Source organism: Eumetopias jubatus, unplaced genomic scaffold (genome assembly GCF_037043125.1).
Source record: "Eumetopias jubatus isolate StellerSeaLion01/CBP00866 unplaced genomic scaffold, mEumJub1_p1.0 scaffold_1, whole genome shotgun sequence".
In the NCBI taxonomy this organism is placed as follows: domain Eukaryota; kingdom Metazoa; phylum Chordata; class Mammalia; order Carnivora; family Otariidae; genus Eumetopias; species Eumetopias jubatus.
In genome coordinates, this window is record NW_028274807.1 from 9,037,436 (window position 1) to 9,049,675 (window position 12,240).

At 38.4% G+C, this 12,240-nt stretch overlaps 1 protein-coding gene across 2 annotated transcripts in view; it reads right to left on the reverse strand.

Annotated features, from left to right (window-relative positions):
- The window catches only part of TTC3 (tetratricopeptide repeat domain 3), a 115,629-nt gene that overhangs the window by 68,952 nt on the left and 34,437 nt on the right, over window positions 1-12,240 (reverse strand). For both annotated transcript variants that reach the window (XM_028115719.2, XM_088023896.1), the window contains exons 12-16: window positions 6,665-6,827; window positions 5,661-5,706; window positions 4,736-4,856; window positions 3,339-3,402; window positions 662-722 (exon numbers count right to left, since the gene is read on the reverse strand). In XM_028115719.2, coding sequence (XP_027971520.1) covers window positions 662-722; window positions 3,339-3,402; window positions 4,736-4,856; window positions 5,661-5,706; window positions 6,665-6,827 — 455 coding nt within the window. The remainder of the gene's footprint in view (window positions 1-661; window positions 723-3,338; window positions 3,403-4,735; window positions 4,857-5,660; window positions 5,707-6,664; window positions 6,828-12,240) is intronic.

The window sequence follows — 12,240 nt, forward strand, 5'->3', positions numbered from 1 at the left end:
TTTGCAGGGTCTCCGGCACCACTTTCCTTGACCTCATGAACTTCTATATTCATTGTAAGATTTACAATTTCACTTTGCAATCAGTATATATCTCTGTAGGCAATGGAGAGATTAATTATAAAGACAGTTGCATGAGGTCCTACTGTTAATTTTGGTGTGGAGGGTGTTTGACAGAATTAACTTTACAAGTGGTTGCTTCATTAATGAATACTTTCCTTTAATGAGAACTACTCAGAAGGGCCCCTAAATACACACATACTCATGCCTGCTTCCAGGTGGACAAGAACTTGTTAACACAGAGTTCCTAAAGGAAGCCACCAAAGAATCAATTGTGGGAAAGGTGAAATAAGGTGAGCAGGGAGAAGACGTAATTCTCACTTTACACTTCTCTGAATATTTTTTCTTTGTATGAGCATGTATTTTGGGATTTTTAAAAATTAACACTGATACATCTCATATTCCATGCTTTCCAGACATCTATTAACACCCAGGATTAATAATCCTTTAGCCAAAAATGACATTCTCCTAAAGATATGCCTTTGATATTTGAAAGGGATTTCAGTACTCATCATAGCTACTACTTGAGACTTTTCCCCCCTTTTACTTTTTTTCCTAAGAGGAGGCTATAAGGGGTGAAAAGCCACACAGATAAAAAACATACCTGAACTTCTCCAATTCATTGTTTCGAGATTTTTGTTTTCCTTTATATTTTGGAGGCTGACCTGTGAATACAAAGTATTTGTTCCTGAAATCTGTTCATAAAAATCAACAAGCCTGAAAGCAAATCAATTAAAAATATGTAAATTGGAATAAGCAGCAAAGGAAGCAATATTTTATGTGAGTGTGGGGGCGCCTGGGTGGCTCAGTTGGTTAAGCGACTGCCTTCGGCTCAGGTCATGATCCTGGAGTCCCGGGATCGAGTCCCACATCGGGCTCCCTGCTCGGCAGGGAGTCTGCTTCTCCCTCTGACCCTCTTCCCTCTCGTGCTCTCTATCTCTCATTCTCTCTCTCTCAAATAAATAAAATCTTTAAAAAAAAATATTTTATGTGAGTGTAAGTACAAACAGATGAAAAACCAGCTACCATGATGTCCGTCTATGGATGCTATGACAGTATTGTGAACACTAATTACAATGATACTATTTAGGCCTAAAGTAGATACAGAGAGATATAGGCCATAGTTCCCATTCTTAGGTTGTTTATAATCAGATGGGAAGAAAAGACAGTCACCAGTAATTACACAACAACCATCTTTAAGAAGAGAAGACAGCATGTTGCTACTGACACATAAATTCCGTATTAACTGCTCTTATAACCCAGAGGTGGAAATCACTTAAGGTCGAGTGGCCAGGAAAAGCCTTAGTGGGGGTGCAGCATTTGTATTTAGTTTTAAGAAAAAAGTAGGATTTGGGGCACCTGGGAGGCTCAGTCGGTTAAGCATCAGACTTTGGCTCAGGTCATGATTTCAGGGTTCTGGGATGGAGCCCCACAGTGGGCTTCATGCTCAGCGAGGAGTCTGCTTGTCCCTTTCTCTCTGCCCCTTCCCCCACTCATACTCGCTCGCTCTCAAATAAATAAATAAAAATCTTAAGAGAAAAAGAAACAAACAAACAAGTAGGATGTGGATAGGATGGGCCAAACCTAAGAATAACATTCACTTTAAGAAGCACTGAGTAAACCTGTGTGATCTGGTGAGTTGGGTAAGAAGAGAAGGTTAGAAAGGGGCAGCGAAGGCCAGCTGGAGTGAGTGCTCACGGGTCCTTTGCTTCCGACACTCCAGCTCTGTGAGCCCAGCCTTTGTCCCACTGGTAAGAGCAAGGACTACTACGTACTTTGGAGTGGGGAGGGCCATGCACAAAGTTATGTGGAAAAAAGCACAGCAACAGGGACAGGGTCTTTTTGATGGAAGCTTTGGGAAGAGACAGCAGAGGCATGTCAGAACCTATGTATTAAGGAGGGGATCAGAGCCAAGCTGGTTTGGATGGCCTCAGAAAACAAAAGAGGCTTCCAGAAAGGCAGAAGAGTTCTAATTTGATTCCTACTGTCTGATTTCAGGCAAAACTACACAGCCCTAACCCTGGGACCTCAATTTCTTTGACTGAATACAGATGCTAAAGTGTGGATGGTATTTAGAGTACTTACTTAAATGTGCTATCTGATAATAACAGCCTAAGAAATATCAATAAAATAAAAGGTGTTTTACAAAAGAAAAGTTTTATCTTCAGAGATTTTTCATGTGCTATTAGACTTATTACATCAGGTAAGACAATGACCTGAGTCTCCCTCTTCATAATTTTCCAATATGCTAACCAAATGGGAATGGCCAGTGGTAAATAGCTGGATTTGTGGCACTGAAGCCTAAGAAAAGACAGAACTGCGGGAAGCAAAAGACAGAAATGGCTGACAGAAGCAGAAACACTGAAAAGAAAACAAGCCAACAAACAAGAAAAAGGAAAAGAGATTACTAACAAGATCACGAATCAGGTCAGCAATCTCACCCCAATAACCTCTGAAAGCTTCAAACAAAAAATCTGTACCCGACAGCAACCTCGAGTCATCAAGAAAATCTGTATTTTTCAAAACTCTGTTTCAAAAGTCCAGGAAGCATATCTACTTTAGAATGATTTTCAACAAAATCTGGTGATGTAAAGGGAGACCGAGAAGTAAATGGAACATGAATATTCGCTTCTCTGGACCCTTCATTTCCAAATGATGCCAAGTAAATGAAGTCCCGCTGTGTGTCCGTGTATCTACTAGATGCAGAAATAGACATAGGCATTAAGCATGTACCAGTTAAACTAGTATCAGCCTAAAGCACCCATTCTCAACATCACCCCCAACCAGGGTGAAAGTTAAAAAAAAAAAAAAAGCAGAAACAACAACAAAAAATCTAACTTTTTTAATATATAAAGCACAGATGTACATACAGGACATAAACAGTTAAACAGTATCTGTCGTAGGAGGGCAAACAGGAAAAAAAATACATCTAAAAAGCCTCCTGGGTCAGGGGGCTTTAATGAAATTAAAGTTGAAAAACACTGGCCTCACGGAAATTAGGTAGCAGACCAAAAAGAGTTTCATCCTCCCTTTCTATTCCATTTATTTGAATTTCCAAAATTAAATTTATTTAATATGAAAAGACTGAGCACTGATTTCAAGTAAGTATTCAATGTTTTCTTAACACAGAAGCATTATAAAGTAAAAGGAGAGTAACAGCAAATGTATGCAAGGCTCATGCAAACGTTGGGACTGGAGTTTTAGGAATGCTATATTAAAATTAAAAAAAAAAAGGAATGCTATATTAATTCAGCAACAACTTACATAAGGAAAAAACTTACCTGATGGTGGTAGAAATTCAGGATGACAGTCACAATCATCTACCTTCAAAGCTTCATCTACCACCTACCCATGAAAACAAAATTCGTGAGATTTTCAAAAAAATAAAGCCATAAAGAATTCAATTAACTAAATAATAAAAAAGAATAAAACAGAATTTACCCAAGTGCCTAAAATAACCAGCTGGTAATTAGGCCTAAATGAATAAACACACAAAAGGATAACTAGTGATAAGAGATTCTAATAAGACAAATTCTCTAATGGTAATTCTACTTCCAACACTTGGCATGATGCCTGACAGGTCTATTGTTCAATAAGTGTACTGAATAAATATTATTGCATCTTTCCTTATGCTCCTCTCCCTAACTGAATACAGCCTCTGAGATTTTCATTAACAATAAAAGGACTACACAGTGAGTTGGAAAAGCTCCCTTAAATGCCTACTAGCCACATACTCCAAAATACCATTTCCTTTTTTCCTCACAAATTCTGGAAAGAAATATTAACGTGGACTTGGTGATAACTGCCAAGTTTTTAGTATACTACTGTTCAGAGAAAACTCAGATTCAGGTCATTTGGGATACCAATCACAGAGCCAGGCTAAAAGGCCTAGAGGTGCCCTCAAAAACCGTGAGGCCTGGGTGCTGGTGAGCACAGCAGGGAGTCAAGGCTGGAGACCACTGCTGCAGAAATGGCTTGGGCAGAAATGGGGAGGGTGTGCCTCCCCCCACACAAGTCAGGTGGACAGCCTCGTGCGGTGCCAGGCAGCCAAGCTGACTGCAAAACGGAGGAAAAGAAAAATCCGAAGCACTGTAAGGAGTGGGATGACGTGGTCCCCAGACCCTGCTGTCACTCATTCCCAAGTGGCTGTTTGAGAGACATGTAAAGCAGGGAAAGCATACAAAGAGAACTATCCAAGTAGTAAAATGAAATTTAGAAAAAAAGTATTTTGAAAACACACCAATGTGATTTCAAAAGAAACTATGTGATATTGAAATATTCTCTTCAGGGCGCCTGGGTGGCTCAGTTGGTTAAGCGACTGCCTTCGGCTCAGGTCATGATCCTGGAGTCCCGGGATTGAGTCCCACATCAGGCTCCCTGCTCAGCAGGGAGTGTGCTTCTCCCTCTGACCCTCTTCTCTCTCGTGCTCTCTATCTCTCATTCTCTGTCTCAAATAAATAAATAAAATCTTAAAAAAAAAGAAATATTCTCTTCATGTAGTTGAAGGAGGTAGTTGAAATATTTATTAAAAAGAGAGAATCATTCTTTTCATATCAGAGGCAAAAAGGGATTCATATCACCAAAATATTTAATTTCCATTATCACTGGAATACTACTGTAAAAACATGAGACTATCTATACTTGAAATCATTTAATATTAGTTTTTAACTGAACCTACCTTTAGATTCTGATTACCACCGTTTGCCATTTCGTGGTTAGTTCTTCTGGAATCTTTTTCGGTTTCCACAAAGTTAAGTGAAGTACTAAACGCAGGTGCTGATAAACTGGGTATATAGGCCCTGAAGGGAAATAAGAGAAATAATTTTATTTGTTGATTAGTATGCATTTTTAAAAAGTTATCCTTCAAATAAATAGGTTCCAGCAAATACCACCTTTTTTCCTTGAAAGCAGGGTAATACTGTTTTAAAAAGGATCTTCCTCTGAGATTGGGCTTTATACACAAATATTGCTTTAAATTTCATAGTAAGAACTCAAAACAGATTAAAAACAGTTCAATGTATTCTGGTTTCTAATATTAAAATAAGTAATTCTCCCTGATTTAAATTTAACAGCTTCAGTATCTTAGGCATCTAAAGCATGTGGGGGGGGGGAAATCTATTTTAATTGCCAAGCAATAAATGTAGAACCCTGGCTGCTATTTGTTTTCTTGTGAGCATATCGAATCTGTCTGTTGTCTATTTCTAACAGAAAGTGTTCTAGTCTTTGAAAAGATACTGGGAGGCTGGTGGCAGATGCTTCCAAGACAGAGGCTAAAGGTTAAAGGTACAGACTGTGTCCCTGCTCTCTGCTGCCAGGACGCTCATTGCAAAAACTGCACCCAAGCACAGTGACATCCACTTAACATTTCACCCACCTTTTCCCATAGGCTTAGGCTACTGATCTCCCATTAAATACACATACAAATGGTTCAGTAAAATAGTCCACAAAACAAATCTGACAATTCACAGGTCACCTGATCTTAGATCCTCCCCAACTTTACTGTGGTTGCTATTAGCCACAAAGCATCAGATACAGTGATTCTTAAACTTACCAGGAAAAGCCATCCCACGTAAGACCTACTGATCTGATTGGCATTAACTCACCTGCTTTCATAGAAGGCTTTAATTGGATTTCTAGTTGGTGTTCGACCTATAAAAATCAATCACACATGCAAGGTAATCAGTGGATTGGCAACACATACTTTGAAGAGATTTTCAAATACCCTTTAAGCTGACAGTAAGAACATCAAATTTATAGAACTGAAAAATAAACCTAAATAATTTTATATTTTCAGATGTTTTGAGTTTTAGGATGGCTTCAGCAAAATGTTACACAGCCTCATTTGACATCCCATTACATGTGATCATTGACTAGATACAGCAGTATATAAATCTGAATCAGAGATGGTACCTGTCTTCAAGGAGCTCACAATCTTATAATCATGTTATGTTGGATAATAACATCTCAGCTTCCTGAGACACTAAATACCCCCCCCAAAAAAACAAAAAAACAAAAAACAGGAAAGGCCTATATGCTGAAAGTATAGAGTAAGGGAATTTCAGGCATTGGAGAAAGCAAAATACTCAGGAGAGAAAACAAGAGAATGAAAATCTAGAATTCCTAGCCCACACAGCTGATTTCTGACATATGTATATGTACCCACATACAGATGTACATATGCAAAAATGTTCAGCATGCTATAGAATGAGCCACACACTTGGTGCAAAAACATTAAACAACTCTACTGAAGAGTCTTTTCTTTAAGAAATAACCATAATGGAGGAAAAAATTTTAAACAATTTTGTTTCCAAAGTCTTCACTTTACCCAAAATCTCAAGGTGGCATATTTCACTACAGAAGAATAAATAATAATTTGTTGTTTCAAATAAAAAATACAAATCATTTATAATTACCTAGTGGAATATAACACTAACGTACTTCTACATAGACAGAAATGGAAAACTTCAGTGACTTGACCAAGATAACGTAACAAAATAAGCACAAATCACCTGAGAGTTGATTTATGGTCCTCCATTAATCCAAGAAACCCACCTTCAAAAGTTTTAAAGGGAATTCAACTGTAACCAAAGAATCTTAGGTGAAATACCTTGCAGGTCTTCTATTTGTTTTTGTAACTTTACATGCTGCTGAATTAGATCCTTGATTCCCTCAGGGTCATTTTTACAGAGTTTTTGAGCTTTTATGTTTGCTTGTAGGGCCCAGTCATATTCCCCCAGCATAGAAAGAGCAGCACAATAACGATAATGACCCTGTTCCAAAAGATAAATTTAATTTTTTTCTCAAAAATATGCTTAAGTTAAAGAAAATAGATAAGGAAAAATATTTTGCTTGAAAACTGATTACTTAAAATGTTAGATTAGGAACCTATCAATGAAAAATTTTTTAAAATGTTAATACCTCTCAGGAAATAAAATTACCTAAATGAGCTAAAGTGAAGTTATGAATAAATAGTATTTATAATAATTTTAACTAGAGATCAGTATTTTTGCTTAAGAGATTTTTGTACCCCAAAGAAAATAATTCAACCTTTATTATATTTTACAAGTAAAGAATGAAATAATTATTTTGTGCCAAATAAAGTAACACAAACCATTCATTATAAATAAGCAACTTGATTTTTTTCAAAATATTTTAAGACAGTAATAGTCTCTAAGTCATTACATTCCCTACACTTTGGAAATCAAACAAATTTTAGAACTGGAAGGAACAATCAGCTTATACAGTCGTTTTCCAACCCCTCTGAAAAGCATGGTCACAGATAGGGGGTGCATCTAGGCTAGATCTTCCATTCGGCTTGCTCTTAATCAGCTTTTAATTATTTTATTTCTAAGCATAGTTCTTGGCTTTAAGAAAAGGTCTGAAAACCACTGATTTACTCAATTCCAATGATCAGGGCTTTTTATTTTGTTTGCTACAGAACCACAGTCCTGGCTGGCCCCATTTATGCATTTTGGGAAATCTTCTATCTCCAGGATGAACGTTTTAACCTAGAAAGCTAGCATTACCAAACCTGGGGCTAACTCAACCACCCCCTCTTCTAGCTACTCACAAACTGATCTCCCATTGTAGGCACAGTACCTCCACTTGAGAACTGACTTACCCGTGAGAGAGGCTAGAAACTGGCCCAATGTCACACTTACTTAGAGGCAAGCCAAAGAATCCTGATCTTACGACTCCAGATCCAGAGCTTTTGCCTCCTTACTACAGATTTTACAAAGAACATTCCCATTCTCTGAGAAACTGCTAAATCAGAAATAAGTGACCCTTTTAAGAAAGATGAGCTTTTCACTAAAAAAAAGGCCAGGAACAACCATGGGGACCTTTGTTTATGCAGGTTTGATACACATATAATCCTGCTCTCGTGCACCAACCCAATCTGTGAGTTCTGAAACATTTTTTTTTAGCCGGACTATTTAGATTCAGATCAAAGATCCCAATGCAGATTGCATTTGCTTAAACTTTGCTTTTCCTCAAAAGGCATATGAAGACAGATCTCTCAGATATGCTACAAGACCAACATCCTATCACCCAGGACTATTCCAACTTCAAAATTAAGGTAACTACATAAAAAAAAACACACACACAGCATAAGATATATGATAGATTATAAACCGTACCTGCTAAATTTCTTTCTCTTCCCCATCCCCCCTGCAACCTCCCACCTTCCTCATCTTTTGCCGGGTCCTTTTCCCTAAATTCTGTAAAACCTAGCATGAAGTCTATCGGTTGAAAAATGAATTTATTCAGGTCTCATTGCTGAGGTTATTTGAATGAAACTTAAATTAAAAGGTATCTCAGAGAATTTTCTGAACCCAATTACAATACAAAGTTTTGCTTTTCTTTGACATTACCTCATTCTCTATCACATATATAGAAATTCCCTGTTGTTCGTCTGCCTAGCATCCCCTCCTTTTGGTGCCACCATGTGCCTACTCCACACAGCAAGGGCAAGACTGGGACTAGTGCTCCCTCTCAAAAATGACTGGGGAGAAGCATATGACCCAGGAGACTGACCAATCAAAATGCACCATTTTCCAGGTCATAGGATCAATCCACTGGTGAACACATGGCTCAATCAGGATCAGTCTTGAGGCATCCTTAGGTGTACTGTATAGATACTAAAGGAGATTCTCTTGCCACTAGAATTAACAGTTATTAAGGATAACAGTTTGGGGTTCCCACTACATGGTAAAAGTCTTTTTCAAAATGAAGCCAAGAGAGCCCACACTCTAACTACCACTTGTGGTCAAGATGAAGTTAACAGGGATTTGGATTTACACTCTTGCCTAAAACAAACAAGGACAAAATATATGAAACAAGGTTTGCAAGACATTGAGTGACTATCAGGCAACGAAAGAGAGTGACCCTGGAGAAACACAACATAAGCCCTGAATGGAATTTTCAGCTTATTGAAGAATTCTAAGCCATGGCACAGGGAGAAGGAACACAGGCAGGGACTGCAGTCTCAGTTCTGGAGACAGAGACAAGAGACCAGGAGAGCCAAGGCAGCTCAAGTTCACAGGGCAGAGGACCAGAGAGGAGACTGCAAAACAGACACCTCCAGAGATCCTCACACAGTCCCAAGTTGAGTCTTGAGGTGAGTACTAATCAGTACATGCATGTGGGACAACTACCCAAAACCCAAACCAGGGAAAGAACCACTCGAAAGACTAATAAGGAAACAAGAGTCAGCACTCACACAGGGCCAGGAATAATTCCTGTTTCCACCAGCCAGAGTGGAAAACATAATTCATGGAGTAACAGGCAGAGTATTCAGAAGCATTTTGCTTCAGATGTGAATAAAAAGGTAGCCGTTGACCTAATACCACTATGGCCCCACCTATCAAAGCTTAAAACAAGACTCCAAAGAATTACACTGTTTCCAAGTAACTTTACTGCATCCCAAAAGGAAGCTCAAAAATATTTAGATACACAAAAACATCAGTATCACAAACAAAAGAGTCCTAATACATCCCTCAATATTAAAAGGTTCTTATGGACATCTGTGAGGCTACTGGTTTGTATGCTATATAACAATATCAAAAGGCAATGCACAGAGAAATGTCAACAAATGTCTACTAATAATACCATAAAAATTCCCACCCTTTGGGATACAATGACACACCCTCTCTTAAGCCTGAAAGCAGTGTAGGGCAGTTGGCAATGTACCAGTCTTCTCTATCTGGAAAGAAGGGAGAACAATGGCCCACCCTCACAGAAATTTACAGAGAACTTTCTTATACAGGCTTATATCCTAGAGGCATGACTCAACAGGTTTAGGCTCATAGTTAATCTCAAGTAGAAGTACAGAACTTCTTCTGTGCAACTTGCACAGTTCACCTTTGCTTCTGAAGTTTAAGCTACCTTTTAATGAGCACTTCTTTCCAGTAAAATAAAATGAAAAAATAACCTAGATGTAGTTACCACATTTTTTAAATACTTACTAGGATTTGTGTTTTGCATCTATACAAATATTTCTGCAATCATCACAAAACATCCCTATCTAAATAAAGTGAATGAACCCACATAAATATAGTCAACAAATCTTTGACGAAGATAACAAAGGTAATACAATGAAGTAAAGACAGCCTTTGCAACAATGATGCTGGGGCATCTACATGCAAAAAAAAATGCATCTAGATATTATATTCTCCATAAAAATTAACTAAAAATGAATCACAGACCTAAATGTAAAATGCAAAAAATGGTAATGACTTTTTAGATACCATACCAAAGGCATGATCTATGAAAGAAATAACTGATAAGCTGGACTTTAAAATTAAAAACTTCTGCTCTCTGAAAGCTGCTGTCAAGAAAATGAGAAGACAAGCTACAATCAAGGAGAAAATATTTAGCAGACACATCTGTAAGGTCTTAACAGACACCTCATCAAGGAAGGTACACAGTGGCAAATGAGCATATGAAAAGATGCTCCACATCATATGTCATTAGGGAAATGCAAGTTAAAACGAAATACTACTGTACACCTATTAGGAATGCCAAAATTCAGGACACATGCCATTAAAACAACACTACAATGACCACAAGAGACAATACCAAATGCCAAGGAGGATATGGAACAGCAGGAACTCTCACTTGTGGCTGGTGGGAATGCAAAATGGCATAGCCACTTTGGAAAACAGTTCGGCATTTCCTTAAAAAACTAAACATATTCTTGGGACGCATGGGTGGTTCGGTCAGTTAAGCATCTGCTTTCAGCTCAGGTCATAATTCCAGGGTCCTGGGATTGAGCTCTGCGCCAAGCTCCCTGCTCAGTGGGGCGTCTGCTTCTCCCTCTCCCCCCTGCTCATGCTCTCTCGCTACCTCTATCCTATCTCTGCCTCTCTTTCTCAAATAAATAAAATCTTAAAAACAACAACAACAAAAAAAACAAAACTAGGGGCACCGGGGTGGGCATCTGCCTTCAGCTCAGGTCATGATCCCAGGATCCCAGGATCGAGCCCCACATCAGGCTCCCTGCTCGGTGGGGAGTTTGCTTCTCCTTCTCCCTCTGCCCCTCCCCCCAGCTCCTCTCTCTCTTGTCTCTCTCAAATAAATTAAAAACAAAAACAAAAACTAAACATAGTCTTGTCACATGATCCAGCAATTCTACTCCTTGATAATTACCCAAAAGAGTTGAAAACATGTCAACACAAAACCCTGCACATAGGTATTTATATCAGCTTTATTCAAAATGGCCAAAAGTTGAAAGCAACGAAAATGTCCTTCAGTAGGGGCTCCTGGGTGGCTCAGTTAAGCATCTGCCTTCAGCTCAGGTCATGATCCAGGGATCTTGGGATCGAGCCCCGCAATGGGCTGCCTGCTCCGCGGGAAGCCTGCTTCTCTCTCCCCTCTGCTTGTGCTCTCCCTCGCTATCTTTCTCTCAAATAAATAAATAAAATCTTAAAAAAAAAAATGTCCTTCAGTAGGTGAATGGATAAATCAACTGGTGCATCCAGACAATGTAATGTTATTCAGCATGAAAAAGAAACCATTATCAAGACATGAAAAGACATGGCAGAAACTTAAATGCATATTATTAAGTGAAAGAGAAGGCTATCTGAGAAAGCTATATACTGTATGATTCAAACTCTGACATCCTGGAAAAGGTAAAACTAATGGAAATAGGAAAAAGATCAGTGGTTGCCAGGGGTTTGGATAGGCAGATCAGAAGATTTGGGGGAACAGTGAAAATACTCTGTATAAATCATAATGATGGATAAATGTCATTACACATTTGTCCAAACCCACAGAATGCGTAACACTTAGGGAATGAACACTAAGATAAACTATGGACCTTGGATGATTATAACGTGTCTGTGTAGGTTCATCAATTTTCAAATTATACCACTCAGCTGGGGGATACTGATAATGGGGGAGTCTATGCATGTGTGGGGGTTTATGGGAGATTACCTTCCTCTTAATTTTGCTGTGAACCTAAATCTGCTCTAAAAAAAAAGTTTTTTAGAAAGTGAAAATTTTCTGTTCAATAAATCAAGCCAGGAATAAACATTCTACACGAAGTCCTCAATGCAATTCAGAATATTTTAGTACTCCTTTTTTTCTAAATTGATAATAGAAAATTCAAAGGTAACTCTAGAAAACTAACTTCAGGGTCTGGGTTTCAGTATTAAGAATTCTATCATCCATAGAATAAGTATT